At 40.9% G+C, this 23,067-nt stretch overlaps 1 protein-coding gene across 1 annotated transcript in view; it reads left to right on the top strand.

Annotated features, from left to right (window-relative positions):
* Window positions 1–828: 828 nt before the first annotated feature.
* Window positions 829–23,067, top strand: part of TMED10 (transmembrane p24 trafficking protein 10) — a 37,549-nt gene continuing 15,310 nt past the window's right edge. The window contains exons 1-2 of the mRNA XM_045823027.1: window positions 829–1,115; window positions 19,052–19,163. Of these exons, the coding sequence (XP_045678983.1) occupies window positions 882–1,115; window positions 19,052–19,163 (346 nt within the window). The 5' untranslated portion in view covers window positions 829–881. The remainder of the gene's footprint in view (window positions 1,116–19,051; window positions 19,164–23,067) is intronic.

Genomic DNA, 23,067 nt, shown 5'->3' with positions numbered 1-23,067 from the left:
GTGTACATCTGGCTACTGAAGACTAGCAAACTTGATCCCTAAAATGTTTGTGCCTTTAAAACGCAAACATTTGCTTTCCCTTGACAACGTTCACCTGGCAAACCAAATTAGCTCCATCCCTGAGACTGGACTAAAACACGGTTTTTTATTCAACTGAAATTCAAAATCCAAAGTTAGTTTGTACGTTATCTAGCATACTAAAGGCGCTCGATGTTCGCTAAATAAAATGCATATTCAGAGAGCCGTTACTCCAGCCCACATGTCGGTTAAGAGCATGGATTCACCACCTGTCCACTTCACACTCACCAGGGGACCTCTACACCTTCTCTGAGGTACTGGCGCCCGCTCGCCCCATAGCCATAGAATCTTTCCGCTCAGCCTGCCGAAGTTTGGTCAAATTGTCAGTGGCCCAACTGTCACACAGGGAGGCAAGGCAAAGGGAATACACACGCTCCGCCCCGCGCGCTACGTTCGTGGCTTCCCCGCTGGTCCAGAAAAGGGCCTTGTGGCCGTTTCCCATTGGGGCTTGGTTGCTATGGTTTCATCAGACTAAAATTTGCTGGCACTGCTTCCGTAGGTTTAAGAAGGATTACTTCCAGGTCTGCCCTTGCTTGCTATGGCTGACTGAACAGTCACCGAACTCAACAAAAATAACAGATCTATGGGAAGATTCTAGAAAAATCTTACGTAACCACTCTAACTTGTGGGTGTGACGTGGTATCACAGTCCTTCTTCCCTTTCAAAAGATTTATTATACATTCTTCTTCTATTTGCCAGTCTCCAAAATGGCGCCGGCGCCATCTGTGGGTCAGGGGTGAGTCACGTGGGCCGTCCCGGTTCCGGCGCGGTAGAGGCTCGGGTGGTGAACAGTCTCCGGCACCATGTCTGGTTTGTCTGGCCTGTCTGGCCCGCAAGCCCAGCGTAGGCCTGGCCCGGTAGCGTTGCTGGTGTTTCTCCTGCTCGTCCCCAGATCGGTCTTCGCCATTTCTTTCCATCTTCCTGTGAACTCCCGCAAGTGCCTCCGCGAGGAGATCCACAAGGACCTACTGGTGACCGGCGCCTACGAAATCAACGACCAATCTGGGGGCGTTGGCGGCCTGCGCACCCACCTCAAGGTGCGGGCTGGGCGGAGCTGGAAGACCTTGAGCCAAGGGAGGCCGAGGATTAGGGGTGGAGGGGGGTGTCAGGCCTGGGGAGGCCCAGAGGGCGGCCTGGCCTCCCCCGAGCGCTGTGGGCGCCGGGTGGAAACCGCGCCGTGGAGGGGTGGAGGGGTGGAGGGGGCGGTTTCCACTCCGCGCCGTGCTGGTTGGCGGGCGCGGGGCGGGGCTGGGCACCAATGCTGGGGAACCGAAGAAGGGACGCGTGGCCTCGGCGGATGTGGTGACAGCTGAGCTGGGGCGACCCTCTATTTGTTCTGGTCTTAGGTACTTTGAACTGTAACTTGGTTCTTCGAAGAAACTTCGGACGGGGAATATTTGTTGCAGTTGGCATCAAGTTGGCATCATAAGACATTGAAACCTGCAGGGAGATAATTAATGGAGGCGTTGAAGCTTACGGTGAAGAATGAGACCTGTAGTTTACTGAACACTAGCTGTGTGTCAGATCAGATCTTGTGCTACTTCACGTACATGCCCATTTAGTTCGTACACTCCTCTGTGAAGCAGATACTTACTAGCTTCATTTTACACATACGGAAATTGAGGCTCAGAGAGGTAGTAGGATAAACTGATGCCAGAGCTGGAATTGATTCTTAGTTTGGGAGTTAAGTAAGGTGAAAGAAAAGTGCTGGAATTTTGTTCTCTCCTTACTTTTTATTGGTAATTCCTGTGGTGACTAAAGTCAATTATTGGTGACAGATGGTCTCAGTCTCTAGTCCTTTCTTTCCTGGTACCCCAGAGTCTGGACTTGGCCAAGTTTTTGTTTGTTTGTTTGTAAAGATTTTATTTATTTATTTTTAGAGAGGGAAGGGAGGGAGAAAGAGAGAGAAACAATGTGCGGTTGCTGGGGGTCATGGCCTGCAACACAGGCATGTATCCTGGCTGGGAATCGAACCTGCGACACTTTGGTTCGCAGCCCGCGCTCAATTCACTGAGCTACGCCAGCCTGGGCTACTTGGCCAAGTTTTAAGTAAATTTCAACGATGCTCTAGCGGTGACAACTACCTCCATCATGCCCAGTTTGGTCCCATTTTGCCATTTGGGTGACCAGATTGTGCTTTGAAAGTTAATATAATTTGGTATCAGTCAAGATTGATTGTTTCCTAGGTAATTTTATTCATTCACAGTAAGCACGTGGTTTTGTTTTTGTTTTTAACAGAATGTGTCTTAGACTAAACAGGAAGACGTATTTTTACTTTTTAAATAGCACTTAGGTATAAGAGCACCACGGTTTCTGTTTAAAGTATTGGAAGCCAATCGTGATAATAGAGAGAAACTCTTTTCAGGTCTATTGTTCAGTGACCTATCCTTTTATTAGTCTCTTCAGATACCACACTGATTTCTGACCAAGAAAGCCATGATGGCCTAATGTTAGAGGCTTGAATACAACATTTTGGGGGTTATGCTTCTGGCTTTTCAAAGGAAATCAGAGAATGGAATGGAATCAGTGCATAGAATCAGAGAATTTGAACAACAAAAGAGACTTTGCTGTCATCCTCAGTGTTGCCTCCTCTGATTTGTACTTATGTACATTTTAAGAGCTTTCAGAGGCTCACTATTGCTCATCTGATAAAGTTTAAGATTAAGATTTTATTTATTTTTAGAGAGAGGGAGAGAAACATCTATGTACAAGATACATTGATCAGTTAGTCGCCTCTCGCACGCCCCTACCTGGGGTCCTGGCCTGCCACCCAGACATATACCCTGACTGGGAATGGAACGGGCGACCCATTGGTTCACAGGCTGGCGCTCAGTGCACTGAGCCACACTAGCCAGGCCTCATCTGACAAAGTTGAAATTTCCCAACATGCCCTGTGGTGCACTTCATGATCTGTTCCTGAGGTTTTATATAGTACTTTGTCGCTCTCCACTCTTCATTTTACATATGAGCCACCCTGAATAGTACCCTAACCTCACTTATTTTCATCTTAAAACCACTTATGTTTATGCCTTGTCTTTCTTATTAGACCATTAGTATCCTGTGGGCAGGAATTATTTTCATGTTTGTATTTTCCAGAATGTCAAGTATACTTACTGCCTTGCTTCTAGTAAGCACTTAATAAATATAGGAAGCATAGTGTAGCATTGCCTTATGTATATATCCAAAGCTGCTGAAGGAATGCTAACAGCAGGAGTCTGTATATGTACATGATAGCATATTGCCATTACTCAGTTGCTCTCCCCACATCTGCTCTGTTCTCTGGCTACTAAACTGCTAAATCGCACTACTCTTGTGTTCCTAAACCCAGTTGTCAAGCAGGTAAAAATCAACGCATGAACTGAGCCAGGTGTAAGAAAAACAGCAGCAGTGGTGATATGGGAGATAATTGAGAGTATTGGAAACTAATTTGGAGTGGCCAGGACTCATCTCTTGATATGGGTCATGGTGCCACATCTGATTTTTCAGATGAAGGCAGAAATCTGGATTTTTATGTGAAAGGTCCTGGTGACATTTTTTTAATGTCACCAACTAATTCAAATTGGTTTAGATGTTGGTTTGTTTTCAGTTTTGTGGAGAAGAGCAGAGTCTGTTGACCATATGCCCAATACCCAGATTCAACATACTGCAGACATCTTGCCAGTCTTGTTTTATCTTAACTGCTTCCCCTTTCTCATTTTATACTGAATTGTTTTAAAATAAATCCCAGATGACATGGTATTTTAGTCCTGCATACTTATACGTAAATCTCTTAAAAACATGAACACATGCCCTGGCTGGTGTAGCCCAGTGGATTGAGTGTGGGTGGGCCTGCAAACCAAAGGGTTGCCAGTTCAATTCCCAGTCAGGGCACATGCTTGGGTTATGGGCCGGGTCCCCCAGTCGGGGGTGCTCAAGAGGCAACCACACATTGATGTTTCTCTCCCTCTCCTTGCTTTTCCCTCTCTCTAAAAATAAATCAATAAAATCTTTTTAAAAAAAACCATGAACATAATCACAATGTTAGGCACCTATGATCATACCTCACATGATTATTAAGAATTTTTGCCATCTAGTAACACCCAGAGTATATGCAGATTTCTCCACTTGTCTTAAAAATATCTGTTTAAAATTAGTTTGTCAGCTCTCAAGTCTCTTTAATCTAGAGCCATCCACTGGCCCTCCCTTTATTTTATGCTTGCAGTTACATTGTTGGAGTCAGTTGTTTTTGAAGAATGTCCTATGTTTTGGATTTGTCTGTCTGCTTCCTTGAGGTGTCATTTAACCAGTTCTGTCCCCTACATTTCTTATAAAAGGAATTGGATGTGAAAATGTAATTAAACGCAAGTTTATCTTTTTGGTGCGGGTTCTTCATGGGTGCTGTCATGTACTTGATGTGGCATCACGGCTGAGCACACAGTGCTGTGTGTGCCCCATGGTGCTGCTAAGATTGATCAGTGGGTTCAGGTGTGTGTGTATTAGTGTCTTACTGCTGCCGTAACAAATTCCATGAACTTAGAGGCTTAAAACATTTATCTTGCAGTTTTAGAGGTCATAAGTCCTAAAATCAAAGTGGCACCAGGGCTGTGTTCCTTCTCATCTTATGAGAAGGCTCTAGGGAAGAATTAATTTTCTTGCCTTTTTCAGCTTCTGGAGATCACCTGCATTCTTGGGCTGGTGACTCCTTCCTTCTTCCATGTTCAAAGCCAGTAGCGAATTATCTCCAACTCTTTCTCTCCCCCTTTTGCTTCCATCATCTCATCTGACTCTGCCGCTTTCCTCCTTCCCTTATACGTGTCCTTAGGATAGCTTCTTTATCTCAAAACCCTTATTTTAACCACCCCTCCAAAACTTATTTAGCCATGTAAAATAGCATTCACAGGATGCATTTTGGACGGTATGTGGCGAGTAGGGGGTGCCATTATTGTGTCTACTGAGGTGACAGCATCCTGAAGCCTCCACTTCAAAGGTGCCCTTTAATTGTTTTCTTATGCATGCATTGATGACTGATGTGTGTATTGTTTCATTAAGGTTATGAAATGATTTTCTAATTCTATTGTTCCTTCCGTATTTATTAACTGGAATTATTATTTTGAAAAAAAAATTTTAGAGAGAGGGGAAGGGAGGAAGAAAGAAAAGGAGAAAAACATTGATGTGCGTGAGCTACATCAATTGGTTGCCTGTCACATGCCCCCAACTGGGGACCTGGCCCACAACCCAGGCATGTGCCCTGACGGGGAATCAAACCTATGACCTTGTGGTTCTCAGGCCAGCACTCAATCCACTGAGCCATACCAGCCAGGGCTAACTGGGATTATTCTTAAAGAATTTACATATCAATTAAGACCATTTCATTACCCTAAATTTATAATTCACATAGGAAAGGAAAGAAAAATGCAGAGTTCATTTCTTTACATTAACATTTTTCAGAAAGGAATTATTGCCCTTGTCATTTCCAGTGTTGCCCAGAGGGTTAACTATTTTTCTGAAATCATTTTTTGTCATTGTTTGTTTCTGTTGATAGAGTCATTGTTTCAGTCAGTTGCATTCATTCCTATGTTCTCACGTCTCTAGCCCCCATATTCTTTTGACACAGTCCTATTAGACTTTGATAGTTTCCCTGTTTTGTGGAACAGTAAGGTGTCCTAGGTTCATCTATTGTATGTCCAACTCCCAATCTGGAAGCAGCTATTCCTCCAGGAGTTCTGGTTCCTTTTTGTGAGGAGTGGTATTTTAGAGACCACAAGCTGGGTGTCATTTCAAAAATGGTAATATACTGTGCAGGCCACAAGATGCATTTGTGGGCTTGATCCAGCTCCTTATGATTTGCAACCTTTTTCATAGGTTGTACCTGTTCACTTAGTTCTGCTTTCTCTTAAATGTTGACCACTCGTGGTCCAGGCTCTGCCTCAAGGATTCTTTCTGTGCATCATTTCAGCTTCTGAAGTGTAACTCCTGAGCACAAGGCTCGGATTGGTTCAGCTCCTTTTATGCCAGGCCACATTCTTGGTCTCCTCTTTGGTCATATGTCTACTTCTCATTCAAGCAGCCACGGTTTGGGGCGAGTGTAGAACTGGAGACTTCGTGTAGTGCAAAACCTGGCCAAGTGGATTTGGCACTTAGTTGTTTATCTGAACAAGCAGTCTCTCTTACAAGGATCTTTGTGAATGGAGTGCCTTGATTGGCCTAATTCACCTTCTTCCTATCAAAAAGCACCTTAATGTCCAACAAGTACATCACTGTTATCATACATACCATTCTGTGTTGTAGTGTGTGTTTACCCATCTACTCAGATAGACTAAAAGCTCCTTCAGCAGAGACTGTCTCATTCATCATTGAAATGCCTCTAATACAGTGTCCAACACACAGTAGGACTTCAACATAAAGAATAAATGAGTGAATGAATCGACACTGTCCTAGCCTCATCTCTGATATTTCCCTCTCCCTTCCCCTTCACTTCTCTCCTCCTACTCCCTGCTCGAGCCACACGAAACACCATGCCGTTCTTTGAATAGTGTTCTCTTAACCTGAATCAGTCCTTGCCTGTACTCCCCTCTGTCTACTTGCATTACATTCTGTTGGACATAGTTTGGTGCTTACTTTGTGAACCCTGTAATGTCATATTCATCTTTGTATCCTCAGCTTATTGTACTCTGTATGCATTGTTGTGCAACTAAGTTAGATATTTCAGTGTTACTGGGAAGCCCTGTGGTATAGCGGAAAGAGCATGGACCAGCCTGCACCTGGAGTCAGACAGTTTTGGGTTCAAGTCCCAGCAGCTCCACCACTTACAGGGTACATGGTCTTCGAGGGATTACTTAACCCTTTTCCTTGGGTCCCTTATTTGTAAGATGATGATAGATCTCATAGAATTGCTAGAAGGACTAATTGAGATGGACTCTTTACTGTGCAGGGCCCATTATGGTGGGCCATAGATATTAGTGTTCTTTCCTCTCTGTTGAATGAAAATTGAATTGCTAATCTGACTCTCCTGCCATATATCATTGCAGTGACCAGATAAAGAACATTTTAATGGGAGGAATTCTGAGTATTTTGTTTGTAATTCTTCCATTCATTCAATAAATAATTCTTTAATACTTAGTATATGCCAGACCTAGCTGAGTGTATGGAAATGAACAGCAGACAAAATTCTTGAACTCTGATGGGGAACAGACAAAAAACAAGTTAAATATATAATTTTAGGCCATGATAAGTACTATAATGGAAAATCAAGCAGTAGGGGGAGGGAATGATTGATAGCATAAGAGTGTGTGGTCGGAGATGGCCTCTTAAACAGAGACAGCATGGATTTAGGTGATGGGTGAGAGGGACTGTGCTGCAGAGATTTCTTCTTCAGGCCTGTATGAGGCGTGTTTTGTGTTGAGAGATCCAATTGAGTTTATCGCATACACCCTCCACAAAAGGAGGCTAAACCAGGCTACACAGTATCATATTTCAGGATTTTGTTGCACAGAATTGAGGCAGGAAGTATCAACTCATAGTGAATATAACCATTTTCTCATTACTTCTGGTCCATCATAAAAGCCTGTTGTGTAGGGACTTGGAGTCTCAACTGTCGATTTTGCATGGAAAACCACATTTTTGTTAAGACTAGATGATACTGTAATAATGTAATAGACTCCACTACCATTTATTATTTAGAATGCTTGTTAATAGTGAAGATTAGAGGATGAATTCATTTTAGGGGATGAGATGAGTTGATGTTTAAGAGTGATTTATACTTTGGAAATAGATCACAGAAAGAAAAAAAGGAACTGTGAGGAGTTGTAATAATCATCACCAGAAGGGAGAGAAAAGCCCAGTGGTATAATTTAAGTCATTTATAATTTTTCATCCTCTTCCAAATAATCTAATTGGTCTACGTTTTTTTCATTATCATTTTTCAAGAGTGCTAAAAGCTGTATGAAAAAGTAAATGTGTGTGTGTGTGTGTGTGTGTGGCGATAGTTTTGAGATGATTTTATTTGGAACACATTTCTGCTTATTACTGGTGTCTGTTGGAGGGCTGATCTTCTGTTGGGAGAAATATTTCTCTTCTGAATTTATATTTGCTGGACCATTGTCCAGTGGGTTAGAAACAGGTCAATAAGTAAGCGGTTTAATACAGAAGGGTAATTGGTAAATTCACATTTAATGGTATTAAAATCTAGTTTTTTCCCAAATCATATCCAGCATTTCTAGCTTCAAATTAAAACCCGACCTTGTATTTTCTTCTCCATAAAAATTAAACAGTGTGATATGCCATTTAAATCGCTCTTATTCAGTGAACAGTTGTCCACAGTCATCTGTTTTGAACTGATCTAGAGAAAAGAGGCAGCTTAGAATTTGAAATTGTGCACTGTACCTTTATGATGACTTCTGAAGACTGAGTCCAGTTTCTTGGAAAATGGAACAGATTTATAGAGGTAATCTAGTGGGGTGCAGTGACTTCTATGCTGTTTCTTGTGTGAATCGCTGACTGGTGGTTGGTCCTGAGCCATTGCCCCCATACGCATACGTAGCCTGGCAGCCTGGACAGTAGAGCCCTCTGTGAAATCAGCCAGCTGGCCACACACCAGAATTTGGGCTCCCAAACAAGCCTCTGACTGGAGGGAGGTTGATGTCATCTGCTTTGTCCTGTGCCCTGCCTCATTGTTCTGCGTAAGGTGTGGGAAGTCAAGGGACTAGTTGTTAAGAAAGAACAAGGCTTTGTTTGTGCCTAAAAGGGTCACACTGGAGGTTTTTACCGTAAATAACTTTGGAACAGTATGAAAAAAAACATTTGATCTGGCTTCACCCCCGCAGAAATATTGTTAGGGCAGCAACTGGTCTTTAGTTCTCCCTTCCTCTCTCCCCCTTTCCCCTTCCTCTTTTCCCCCAACTCCACGCCCCCGCCCCCCACCCCCCCCAGTCAAGCATGACGCATTGCCTATGTTGAGTTAATGTAACAAATGCTGATAGAAGCAGGAAGAGACCATCTATCCAGAATCATATTAGTGCCTGGAAATTTTTTATTTCTGGTTTTCAACACTTCTTCAAGCCTCCTTAAGCAATACTTCTGTGCTGTGCTATGCCATTGCTGGCGTGTGTTGTAAATTTTAAAGAATTTAATGTTGCTAAATGCTGTTTGTGGCCTGAGTTTGACTTTGTTTTGGGTTAGATCTAGATGTGATCCTTTGATTTCAGGGATGCAGTTGACAGATTTGGACTTAGTATTTGCTGTTGTTTGAAAGATCAGGGGAAATTCATTCTGTGTCCATTAAATATAGCTTCTAGGCTCCGAGTTGTCCATGTTCCTTGTGTTTAAGAACAGTGGTGACTTGTGGTAGTCTTTTGAAGGTATTTCTAATACTATTGAATATTTCTGTAGTTTAAAACCACAACATCTTTGATGATTGGGTGTTTTTTCTGCTTTTTTTTATATCAGAGTAACAGACCCAGTGGCACAAGATTCACTTGTGAACGCTTAACCAAATGAAGGGTATATATGACTGCACATACCATTCTCTCTTCCCCTCTCCCATGTAGTTTATTGCTTATCAGGTTAAAAACAAATGCAGGAAATGCTAGGGTCATCTGTCTTACCGTTCTTGCTACCCCTTGTTAGCTAGAGGTTTCGTTGAACACCTGCTTTCTCACGGATTTTGGTACCACTTCAGTTTCTAAATCTGGCTGCTGCTTTCATGAGAGTTTACCTGTGTCTTTTTCTCTCTGTTTCCATGCAGTAATTATTTGGGCCCTAACCATCCCCAGATTTAGTCAATCTAGCAAACTTTATCTAGTTTGCCATCCATGAGCACTGTCAGGTCGGAAGTATGGTTAGTGACCTAAATGTTTATGGAGCTCTGAGCTATCACTAACAAATAATTATAATAATAATCCTAACAGTGACATTAGTAACATTTATTGAGGGCTTGCCATGTGCCAGACACTGTTGCAGGTCCTTTATCTGTATTAAATTTAATCCGCAGCATAGCCTCATGAAGTTCGTCATCTTATCCTTACTTTTCATATGAGACACAGAGAAGTTAGGGAAGCCAGGGCCTTACAGCTAGTAAGTGGCACAACTGTTATTTGAACACAGACCTGAGGTCTGACTCTGGAACCCTTAGTCTAACAACTGTGCTGTACTATCTCAAAGGCAGAAAAGGAAGGTGTTTCTGTTTCAGTTCATTTTTATTCAATGCACAGAGCTTCCACAAGGGACTTGCTGTTTATAAACTCCCGAGTTTTTCATTAAGGAGCTATAAGGTTGATGGTTATCCTTAAAATAATATGTGCACATTGTATATTCAGTATTAAACTATAGGCTGATCGTAAACCTGAGAGGGAGTGCAGGTAGGAGCCTATTTGAAGGAGATTACATCTTCAGATTTGCACCAAAGCCACAAGCTGATTGACCTCTGCTGCCATGGTAGCACTCCAGGAAAAGAAGTGTTTTTGTGTGTGTGTTTTTTTCTTCCATATGCTTGGACTGGAAAGCTATGGAGCTGATTCAGCAAATGAAAGCAATGTGTGACCTGTACCAATAAAAGCACACAGACTTGCCACCTCCCCCATGGATCGTATGTCATTTTGCAGGAGTAAGTTTAGACTTGTCTAAAGGAACTCTTTGTAATCTGCTTCATAAAAGCATGTAAAAATGCTGGTTTGCTTGCTTGGCTCTCAGTAGACCAAAATTTTTTTGAGAATCGGAAGGGGTGTGTGTGTGTACATATGTGCGTGCTTGACTTTATTTTTTGGATATATATATATATATTTTTTTTTTAATAAACTTTTTATTTTAGGACAGTTTTAGATTTACAGAAAAACAGTGAAGGTAGTACAGTTCCCATATACCCCACATCCAGTTTCTCATATTAACATATTACATTAGTATGGTGCGTTTGTCACACTGAGTGAACCAGTATTGACACATTAAGGTCCATACTTCATTCAGATTTCCTTAGTTTGTGCCTGATGACCTTGTTTCTGTTCCAAGGTCCCATCCTGGATATGTTACATCTTCTCACAACTCTTTGGGCTCCTTTAGACTATGACAGATTCTCAGAATTTCCTTGTTTTTTGATTACCTTGTGAGTTTTGAAGTGTATTGGTCAAGTATTTTATAGGAAGCCCCTCTATTAGGATTTGTCTGATGCTGTCATGAGAAAACAGGTTATGTATTTTGAGGAGGAAGATTACAGAAATGTCATTTTCATCACATGATATCAAGGGAGCTTACTGCACATGATTTATCACAGTTGACATTGACCATGTTGTCTGGCTGAGGCTGTGTTTGTCAGGTTTCTCCACCGTCAGGTCACGTTTTTCCTCTCCCTACTGGCTCTTTGCAAGGAAGCCACTGTGAGTAGCCCACACTTAAGCAGTGGGGAGTTATTCTTGACTTCCTTGAAGGTTCTGTTTCTACATAAACTATTTGAGAGTCTTTGGCACAGATTTGTCCCTTGTCCCTTGTTTGTTTAATTTATAACATGGATTCATGGATGTTTATTATGCTCTGGATTATAATCCAATACTGCTTCCCCCCCCCCCCCCCATTTTAGCTTTGACTATTGGGAGTGCTTTGATGTCGCTCCTGTGTCCCTTTGACATATCCCCATTTTTGTTTTTCTGTTTTGTTGTGCTTTTGAGCACTTCCTTACTTTTTGGCACCATAAGTTGCTCCAGGCTTCTCTTGTGTATATCCTGCCTCAGTCCTGGGATCAGCCATTTCTCCGAGGAAACCTGGTTCCTTTTATTGAAGAATGGCATTAAGACCTGAGACCTGGATGGATAGTATTTTTTTTTTTAAGATTTTATTTACTTTTAGAGAGGAGGGAAGGGAGGGAGAAAGAGAGGGAAATAAACATCAGTGTATGAGAGATACATCAATTGATTGCCTCCCACGCACTGCCAACTGGGGATCTGGCCTGCAACCAGGCATGTGCGTTGACTGGGAATTGAACTGGTGACCCTTTGGTTCCTAGGCCTGCACTCAGTCCAGTGAGCCACACAGCCAGGGTGGATAGTATTATTTTTAAGACATTTTTTCCTGGCACTTTTTTCTCCCGAAACAAACTGTGGTAACAGTAAGTGGGCAAAAGTAGTCTCAGCCTTCCTGCAACTTTAGAGTAAGGCCGGGAATTTTTGTGCAGTGCAAGAGGAGAGAAAAGTGGTAGTGCTGGAGGGCAGAGAACCAGAGCATGGGAGCATTCACCTAGCTCCCTCAAGTCCCGCCTCTGCCCTAGGTCAGGCACATCCGTCTCATGGAGGATCACTGAAAACTATGGTTGAACCCTAAGAGTCTGTAAGTCACAGTCCTGTTGCAAGCACCTCCCTGGTAAATTGTTTTTGGTGTTCCAAAAAAATTATCTCGGAAGATAAATTTGTGAGTTTTCATAAGAAAACAAATGATGTGTAAATCAACTTGTTTTTCTCTCTTAGTCTTTTAATCTTGGCTTCCAGAAAACTTAGAGTCAGGTATCATTTGCTCAGTTTGGGTTCCTGATGGCACCTGTTTGTTTCTTCCTGCAGGAGAACTCTTTCTCTTTTATTCCTAATTGCTTTATTTGCCTAGTGTTTGGGCCACTGCTGCTTTAAGATGCTTTGAAGTAGGCAGGGTATTATCTTGAATGTTTAGTAAAGGCTTCAGAAGCAGGAGCTGCTCAAGAACCGAGTTTTCCAGCCACTGCCTAGAATGGCCTAAGAAAATTCAGTTCTAAATGAGTTTATATTCCCGGTGACCTAGTATTCTCACTTATTTGACAGTTTCAGTGTGAGAATATTCACATATTCCTGACATTAGCTACTCGGCACATACAATTAACACTTTCCCCCTACTTCTTAAGTTGTGACCTTTGGTTTGCTTTTCTTCAGGAGGTGTTACCTAAAAACAAATCTTTATTGCTTCCTATTCCTTGACGTTATATGGGCAAATTTTATGACTTGTATGACCCTTGTTTAATTAAGAACTTTACATAATTGTTTAATTATGTTTTTATTGTTAGAAGGGAAGAAAGGAATCCTTTAAAAAAGAGCTTGCTGTTACAGTAGGTGTAAGTGGCAGTTATTTGTCATTACCTAGGTCGCTTTCTAATAAAATTTAAGAATAAAATCTCAATTCTTTAGAAACCAGATAATCTTTTAAGGTGATGTGTAATCAGAACATTTTAATTAAAGGATATTTAAAGCCATCATTTCAGCCTATTAGACTTTGCCAGTTCTGGCCAGTCACTGAGCTTGGCCCAGTTTTCTGTTCCCTAATTTTAGCTACCTGCTGATTTATGTAATTATGTTGGGCTTACAGAATGTGGTTTTTTTCCCTTAAGATCAGTGGCTTGGTTCCTAAATAACTGCAAGGCTATGAACTACACGGGAAAGCTACTGATTTTCAGGAAAATTCCAGGTTTTGTTAGAATGCCCAACAGTCCGTACAAGCATGCCATGAAGGTTAAGTAGTCGTGTTGCCTGCAAGGATTTCCAGATTTCTAGGTGAATATACCTTTGTGTAGTTCTGCTAACTCAAGGTCACGGGGAGTATAGAAGTGTGGAGGCCCCGAGGAAATTGTGGTCATTGTCACACACTATTTCTGGGACGTGCAGTAAATTTCGTGCTGATAGAAGGTACCAGCAGTCGTGGGGCCTTTGCCTTCTGCCTCTTGTAAAGCGTTTGAGTTTCTGCCCTAGAATGAATCTTTAATAAATTTTCAGATGTTATAGAAAGAACCAACAAAGCAATCGGTTCTGCCATGATTACAGTTCCTCAGTACAACGCAGAAGAGGAAAATTTAAATAGTTTTTACCCCTTCTGAGTACTAGCTGGAGGTATGGATTGTACCAGAGTCTTTCAGAAAAACATGGCCAACTTCATAGTTCATTTAGCAAATTAACTCGATGAAGGAATTTTGCCAATACCTTAATAAGATTTTTGTGACCTGTTTCAAGTCTCCTTTATCTTTTAGAGTCTCTTTAAATCAGTAGCTGTTTTTGAAGAATATTTTTAGTATCTTAGAGAATACAAAGAAGTCATAAACTATTATTCTAGGAAATAAGATGGCAAATGTGTGCCAAATCTTGTAAGCCCCATTAAGTTGGGTTGTTCTAGGCCAGTGACCCAGCCTCTTTCTTTGCCCAGCTGTGGAGATGTGGCCATCTGTGAGGACTGTTCCGTGCTGTGCCCTTGGTGTTCATTCCCTGCCGTCTTCCACTGTTCCCGCTAACATTTAAACATTTCTAGCAACCTGGAATCTTTTCCTTTTCTCTTAAAAATTAAGACAGTAGAAGGAGGGACTCCCCCCCCCCAAACCAGAATTTATTTATAAAAAACTTGTGTATTTATTCTTACATATTTAAACTTCAGCCACCTTTAAAGTACTCTCCATTTGATGCAAGATGTGTTTTCCACTGCTCATAACAGTTTTTGAACTCACCGACTTTGATGCCTTTTAGTGTTTCTGCAGTTTTTTGTTTCACCACTTCCACATCAGCAAAACGTTTTGTTTTCTTTTGAGGACTTTTTTCATCCGGAGTAAGATCAGGTATAGGGAGGGTAGAGCACGGGGGTCATGCCGTTTTTTGGTCAAAAACTGCTGAACACTCAGTGCTGTGTGGGCAGGTGTGTTCATAAATCACCCATCATAAAATGGGCAACTATGTTGAAAGTGTCTTCAAAAAAAATTTACTGAAGCCAAATGCAGCCTCTCACAACAATGCCAGCTGGGTTCCTAGAACACTCACCTAGTGGAGGAAGCCTGTACTACAAGGGACCTGCCTTCCGGAAGGTAATTCCAGGTTTTTTCTGGGTTCCCCCCTCATACACCAAGCAAATCTAGAAGTTATTTTTATCTAGATATGCCTTGGAGAAGTTCTGTGTATTCAGCTTTATTCATAGGAGCCAAATCCAAATCAGAGTTTTTTAGATCAGCTTGGAATGTGAAAATCTGTTATTCCTTCAGTCTGTCTTTTTGAGCTACCTCTTCCCTCTTAAGAATTATCATTGTGCTTTTAGGGACTGCAGAGTGGGGAAGTGAGTGCATCCGATGGGTGAACACGTTCTGAAGAAAGGAAGAGTGGCGCCACACTGGTGACGGCGCATCATTTTGGGATCATGTTAGTTCCCAGAGGTTTTTTTGCCCTGTAATATGTTTATCCAAGGTTCTAAAGCGATCCTTTGTTATGATTTGTCTTTTAGCTGATGATTCAGAAAAAGCATCACATGAACAAGAGGCATTTAGGAATCTTCAGGGCTATGTATATTCTTGCAGACTATCTCCTAGGTATTGCTGACATCAAGGACTAATCTCTCGAAGGTGGAGAATGCAGACTGCAAGGTGCTATGACCCACTCCTGAGGGCTGTCAGGTTCTCTGACGTGCGCTGACCCAGAGAATCCATCAGATTCTATTAGACTTTTTTCCCAAAGCAATCAATCAATCAATCAATCAATCATTTATTTATTTATTTATTTATTTTAGAGAGAAGGGAAAGCAGGGAGAAAGAGAGGGACAGAAACATCAATGTGGGAGAGAAACATTAATCAGTTGCCTCTCATACATGTCCCAGTCTGAACCCACAACCCAGTTATGTCCCCTGCCCTGACCAGAAATTGAATTGGTGACCATTTGCTTTGCGGGATGACATCCAACCAACGCCCAATCAAGCCACACCAGTGAGGGCAGATTCTATCAGTCTTTCTTGGCTTCTGTGCATACCACTTCTTTCAGACATTCCTCTTGTGGGTATGCAACACGACTGTGAAAAGAGCGCTGTGTTTTAGACTGCTTCAAATACATGTATGCAGTTTATTACCTCTGTGACAATGGACAGGTTTCTGAGTTTCCTTGTCAGTAACCTGGGGATAATAAGACTGGCTTCTATGGGATTGTTGTGAGGACTGAAAATTAAGTATATAAAGTTTGTAACATAACTCCTTGATCCCTTTAGCCTTCCAAATTACTCAGTTGTAGAACTCCAAGTTTAAATCACTGAATACTTTTCTCTGCTCCTCCATCCCAGCTGCTAGGTGTTGCCACTGGACATCCGTGGTTCTTGATCTCAGCTGAGATCGCAGCGCCATTCAGCAGTTCTTCAGTGTGATTTTAGTCAGCTTTCTTCCTGTCTTGTGCAGAGGTCAGAAATTGGTGGCTCAGAAGAACTTAGTTCTATAGACATCCTTTGTTTGACCTTGAGACAGTTTTTCAAATGTTGGGATTGGTTGTAAGGATTTAAAAATTAGGAGATTTCAAATAAAAGTTAAAATGTCTAGCTTCTTTTGAAAAATTGGATGATTTGAGAATCTGGCGTGCCATGGCTTTGAGACAGGCCCACCCAGTGTGCCACCCTGTCCACCGCACCCTGTGTACTTATTCCGGTCCATTAGATTTGGTTGTGTTGCTCACTTGATCCTTGTGGGCATTTACTTTTTGGTCTTGTCCTGTGGTCCCTCCCTCCCTCCCTAATATCCCTCAAATCTGTCCCATTGTTGTTAGTGCAAAGCCATCATCATTTTTAATCTGGAGTACTAGAATAGTGTCCTAACCCATCTTCTTATCTCTAGCATTATTTCTCTTGAGTCTGTCTTCCTAGTGGTATCACCTTTCTACATTGCACATTGAATCCCAGCACTCTCGTTTCAAATTCTTTATTGCCTTTCCACTTTGAAGTTTAACCCCCTCACATGGTGTTGCAGGTCTGCCTAACCTCTCCAGCCACTTTCTGGGCCTCACTTTCCTCCTGTGGAACACGGGGGAAATAATAGCTCTTACCTATAGGGTTATAGTGAAGATTAGGTTAAAAACGCATGTAAAGCAGTTGGCACAGTACTTGACATGTAGTAAATGCTCAGTAAATACTAGCTTTTAGTATTAAGATAATACCATGTTTTGTTTTGTTTTGTTTTCCTGGACTCCAGGCCTTCATATTTGCTGTCATTTCTACCCTGAATGTCTTTACCCCAATTCTTGTCCTGATTGCAACTCATCCTTGAGGACTCAGTTCAGGTGTCACCTCCTCCATGATACATTCCCTGATCCTCCGTAACCCTGGGGCACCTGTGCATACCTGTGGCAGTGCACTCTTCACCTCGTAGTGAAGGCTCATTTCTTATTCCTTCTCCTCATTGAGACTTTTAAGCCCTTTAAAGGTAGGAACTGTTTACTTTGAAGCGTCTTAAATGCTTGACAAAGTCATGAATGATCAACATTATTCATGGCAGAAGATGCTTGACTACTATTACTGTTATTTTTAGAGAATTTAGAAGATGTTCAAAATTTATCTAGTTGTGATAACTATTCTTTAGTTATTATTTTTTCCCAGAAATGAAATAACTTTATTTCTGACCATAAGTGATACTTGTGCCTTTGTAGAAAATGAAAAAAAAAGTGTAAAGAAACCTCATTACTCATCAATATAACTAGTGAAGTGCTTTAAATATATAAGCTTATATGTGTGCTACTCAATTTTTGTATTTAAAATCTCACCTATAAACGAATCTTGTTTTACATACAACATTAGAGAATCCAGCTTAATATTGGGTTGGCCAAAAAGTTCACTTGGTTTTTCTTCAAGATGGCCTTAATAGCACTTAGTTGCCTTTAACTTCATTAGAAACAATTTTGTTAGATTGTATTGTGACAGCTCTCATATCAGTGTGTCCTTAAAAAACAATCAAAATTGGTGAATTTTTGTGTAGCCATTTTAATATTAAAGATGGAAGAAAACAACCTTTTTGGCATATTATGCTTTATTATTTCAAGAAAGGTAAAAATGCAACTGAAATGCAAAAAAAAAGATTTGTGCAGTATATGGAGAAGGTGCTGTGACTGAGGGAACATGTCAAAAGTGGTCTGTAAAGTGTCATGCTGGAGATTTCTCCTGGACGATGCTTCAGTTGTGAGTGGACCAGTTGAAGTTGACAGAGATTGAATCGAGACATTAATTGAGAACAATCAACATTATACCACGTGGGAGAAAGCCAACATACTCAAAATATCCAAGTCAATAAAATTATTGGTGAAAATGAAAAGTATGTCTTTTATTTTACGGAAAACAAACCATGTGGACTTTTTGGCCGATCCAATGTAATGAAGCCACTGCTTTTGTGCTTCACATTGCAAGTAGCTTCTGTCTTAGGTAAGGAAATTGCCTTCTGCTAAGGCAGCAGTGTGCCCTAGGAAAGAGGCCTAGGGGCCTCTTAGAGGCCTAGTAATATAACAGATCCATTCTGTCATATTACTGTGTCGTTCCCTTCTTTGTAGGTGACCATTCACTTATCAATATATTCCACCTCGTCTGTGCTTACAGGCCGTTCTCTAGGAATAGAGCAGTTTAAGTTTAGCGAACTAACGCTAACAGCCTATAACAACGGCATTACCATTTGGAGAAGCCCAGAAAGCCTCTTTTAGGAGATCCTTCTTGTTTATCCCCTGTGCCTCTCTCCCACCCTATGTAGCCATTGACATAATTGACAAGGCATTTGGAAGAATACACCTACCAGAGATTTTCTTCTGTACGCATATGCTTTCTTTTCCTACTCTCCGTGTTCAGGTGTCCCATTCCACTCTCTACCCCACCTCAACCCCATCAAGAGTTGTTTCACAGAAGAAATGCGTTCCTTTGTATCCTTTTTGTAGTATATTCTTTCAGTAATTGTCCACTTCTGTTTTTGTGATATGTCCCTTTCTGGGAAATAATACTTTTCTGTATTCTGTAAAGTGAACGTTTGTTACTAAACCCAGTTTATATCTCAGCTGTCATTCCATAGTGGCAACCGATTTTAACATGTGGTGTGGATAGGCTGTTTGAATGAATGAAATTTGCTGTATGTGGGTTTCATCCTCTAATTCAACTCCTGTCTTTGGGAGTGGTTGGAACATAGTTGTCATAATGAAAAATGTCAACTGTCTTTTGTGGACAGTGTTTCTTTTCATTTGTCCAGTTTTCTTCTTGAGTGCTACTTGCTGCCTATTCTTACTTACTTTTTTTACTTTTTTATTTTAGATCACAGATTCTGCTGGCCATATCCTGTACTCCAAGGAGGATGCAACCAAGGGGAAATTTGCCTTTACCACTGAAGATTATGACATGTTCGAAGTGTGTTTTGAGAGCAAGGGTACGTAATCAGTGTTGTCTGCCCCTAAATTAGGCGTCTTCTCTCAAGTTAGGTAGAGCGTGAACTTTCTCTCTTAGGCCAGCAGAAAGAGGAAATGAAAACTGCCTTTGCTGGGGTGCACACCCAAATAAGTGAAAGTAGCATTCCTCACGTGCAGGAATAGGTATTTCTTAAATGCCGTGACATGCTTGGTTTGAGTGATATGAGTTTAATTTGGGATAGATGCTAGAAAATGCAGTATAAGTGAGGACACTAAGTCCTTAGTGAGATTGTTGATAGGTCCTGCAACTTTAAGGAAAATGATGTATAATTAAATCAGTTTTACCATAGACTAATTGATATAAACAAGAGTTAAGTTCCTGTGGTATCTCATCAACATTATCACAAAATAACATTGAATAAAACATGATTCAACAACCTGCAAAGTCAGAAGCAGCTTTGGTTTTCAGAGCACTTGTTATTTCCTGTCCTAACATCTTGCTGTGGATTCTTCTGTGCATCTCAAGGCCAAGATCCCGTAGTAACTTTTAGGCTGATTGCTTGATGGTTTCTATGCTCAGGGGTGGGTGAAAAAGCACATTCCCCTTTACTTCCTATTCTGTCACTTCAAGGACACTAGATTCTAAAAGCTGTATGTGTTTATATTTGTTATGTTAGTTGGGACCCCTTTGGACTACAAGGCACAAAAAACATAACTCAATCTAGCAAAAAGAGAAAGACCACTGAACTCTCTGGACCTGGGAGTCGTCAGCGTGCTGCTGACCTCAGGCCTGTCTGGATATTGGGGTGTTAACAGGATTGTTGGAACTCTCCCTCTCCATGCTTTAGTGCTTCCTTTCCGTGCCTCCTTTTGCCTTTATTCTCAGACTTTCTTCATATGGTAGCCAAAGGACTCTTGGCAATTTTACATTTATAGAAGGTTCAGAACATACAATCCTAGAAGGAAAATAAACACCTTGGCTGACAGCACCAGTCGGTTCCAGGAAGAGCAGATCAACTTGATGTTTTTGACAATTAACCGAGAATTGACTCCCTTGATCTGAAATGGGTCATTTGAGCCTAAAAGCTAAGGGAGTTTGCATAAAGTAAATGGAATAATAGATTAAGAGTAGAAAAGTAAAGGACTTTAATAGTGATTTCATGACTGGTATCCTTTTCCTTGCCCTCACCCATATCGGTTCCAAGATATCTCAACAATAGTCTAAACAGTTTCATAATGGGGCTCACGTTTTTTAAAATTATTTTTGTCTTTTCTAGTCTGTCATCAAGCTATGCTGATGGTTCTTTCAAAATATCTTTTGTATCTATCATCACACAAACCTGAACTCTCATTTTTTAAATTATGAATTATGTCATTAGCCTTCTAACTGATATTCCTGATTTTAATATATCCAGATACTAGTACCAGATTTATCTCTGAAGACATATCTTTCATTATGTCAGTCCATTTTCAGAAGCTTTCCCTCCTCTGTAGTGGCAGTCATATTCCTATTCTGTAGAAGGAAACCTAGAATCACAGGATCTTTGAGCTGGATGGGATTTCAGGTATCAGGGCATTTAGTAGCCTCTGTACCTTCACTCCAACCTTATCTTCCACTGCCCATCAGGCCCCAGCTGGTCTGGCCTGCTCTGCCCTCTAAACATGTCACATTTATTCATTGGCTGGAGTGCTCTTCCCCCATGTAAACATGAGTTCACCTTTAGTTCTTTTAGAGTACTTTCCTCAACTTTCTAATCTGCTTAATTTCTCATCAGTTAGTTGAATCATTGAGCCAGTAATTATTAAGCGCCTTATATATTAAGCACTTTTCTAGGTTTGTGGATATAGCAATGAATAAAACGGAAGTCTCTCTGTCCTTCTGTGGAGCTTACATTTTCACTGGAGCAAATAGACAATAAACAAATACAGGGCAGGTGGTAATAAAGACTTTGGAGAAAAGACAGACACTTGGAGGTGCTGAGCATGTCTCAGAAACAACAAAGAGGTTAACATTGCTTCCTCTAAATACAACATCACTTACAAGTTAGGTTAGTTATTTAGGCACTTAAAGACATAGATAAAATTTAAGCATGTAAAGATTGATATCTATATAGATATATATGTGTGAGGTATATAACACACAGCCAGTGTTATTTAAATGTATGTATGTATTACATTTCTAATTTTAAAGAAAGCTTAAAATTAACCCTAACCCTAAACCTACCTATTAACCTCCCCTAATTCTAGCCCTAAACCTTAACCTAATCCTAACACTATACCTAAACATAACCCTAAACATACCTTTTGTTCTGAATTTCTTTCTTATATGCTGATGATGTGCATGTAGATGCCTAGGAACTCATGTGTGTGTGTGTGTGTGTGTGTGTGTAGAGATATATAAATATGCACACACATAAATTATATATACATATATAAAATATATCCATGTATAAAACACACACTTACTACATACATGCACATTGACACATTATAGTAAGCACTCAATTTCTAGTTTCATTTATGTTCTCTGTTTATTCCCATATGGAGACCATATACCTTCTAGTCTTGGGAGCACCTTTTAAAAAATTGTCTTTTTGCCAGGCAAATGTAGAGAGGTTACTGCAGGGTCTTTTTACAGAGGGGACCCTTTATGGCCATAATGTTAGCTAAGGGGATAAACTGGCTGTTCTGTGCAAGAGATTGTATGGTCTGGACTCAGACCGGACTGAGTGGTTTTGCGGTTTCACTTGTGTTTGAATAATGCCAGTGTTTATGTTGTGGCAAATGGAAAGTGGGAAGAGTCTGTTAGGAAGAGAATGTCTTGATCATGTGGACCAGGTAGGGCTGTGAGCTGCTTGGATTTCACAACTTTTTAAATGAGGAAGGAGCAGCAAAAATTTGCATTGTATCTCTGTGGGCAGTGCTGTGTTCAGGACTTCACATCGGAGTGGGGAGAAGGGACCTGTCTGGATGCCTGTTTTGTTTTGTTTTAGAGACTTAATGGTTTAAATGCCCAGAAGACATTTGTGACTTGTTATAGTTTCTTTTCTTAATGCTACCTACTCAGTCTTATCTCTGTTGATTTTATATTGATTTTTCTAATGTAGTCAAAAGAACTTCTTACTGTTAACATGCCATACAAATTTTAATACCTGAACTTTGCCCATGCTTGTCTTCTGCCTAGAATACTTTGTCCTGTCTTTGACCTTCACTTTAGTGAAGTTCATCCACAGCTAATCTCTTTCCTCCTCTAATCTTTGCTCCATAACTGGGATTATCTGAACCATTTTTTTTTCTCCTAAAGTTTTATACTGCTTTGCATTTTCACTGTAGCTGTTATTCATGCACATGTCGTAGATCCCCATCAAATTATTTGAAGGCAGAGATTGTAACCTCCAGCACATTCTAGCACCCAGTGAGTTCTCAGTGAATAGTTACTGAATTGACTTCAGTCTGTTTCGGAAAACGTCCGGTGCCTCTCAGGCAGCAGAAGGTACAGTACCAGTCTTTGTTGCTTATGGTATCAGGAGCCCCAGTGCTTAAGTGGCACTGTTTTCCATACAGGCGTTTTTTTTATTTTATAAATAATGAGGTGAATGCCAGGGGATGGGGCCGAGCAGTTTCCTGGGGCTCTTTGAGGCTTTCCCTTTCTCCTACGCAATGAAACAAGGTTAGAATTCCTGTTCGATCAAGGTGAATCAGATTATCTTTTTTAATATGAACATTGCTGTGTTGGCCCAACTAGACCAAATCGACATTTCTCTAAGAAGCATCCCTGAGGATTGTGCTCTTATTATCCAGTTTTTTTCTTGGGCTGTTCCCTTTCAAGGGCTTTGTGGAAATAGTCCCTATAATGTTTTATTTACATATTGAAATGGCCTTACCTTGACCAAAATGTTTAAATTAAAGTGAAATGTTAGATAA

The sequence above is a fragment of the Phyllostomus hastatus genome, unplaced genomic scaffold (genome assembly GCF_019186645.2).
Source record: "Phyllostomus hastatus isolate PE091 unplaced genomic scaffold, TTU_PhHast_1.1 phas_scaffold_501, whole genome shotgun sequence".
Lineage (NCBI taxonomy): Eukaryota > Metazoa > Chordata > Mammalia > Chiroptera > Phyllostomidae > Phyllostomus > Phyllostomus hastatus.
This window is presented reverse-complemented; position numbering and strand designations above follow the sequence as displayed.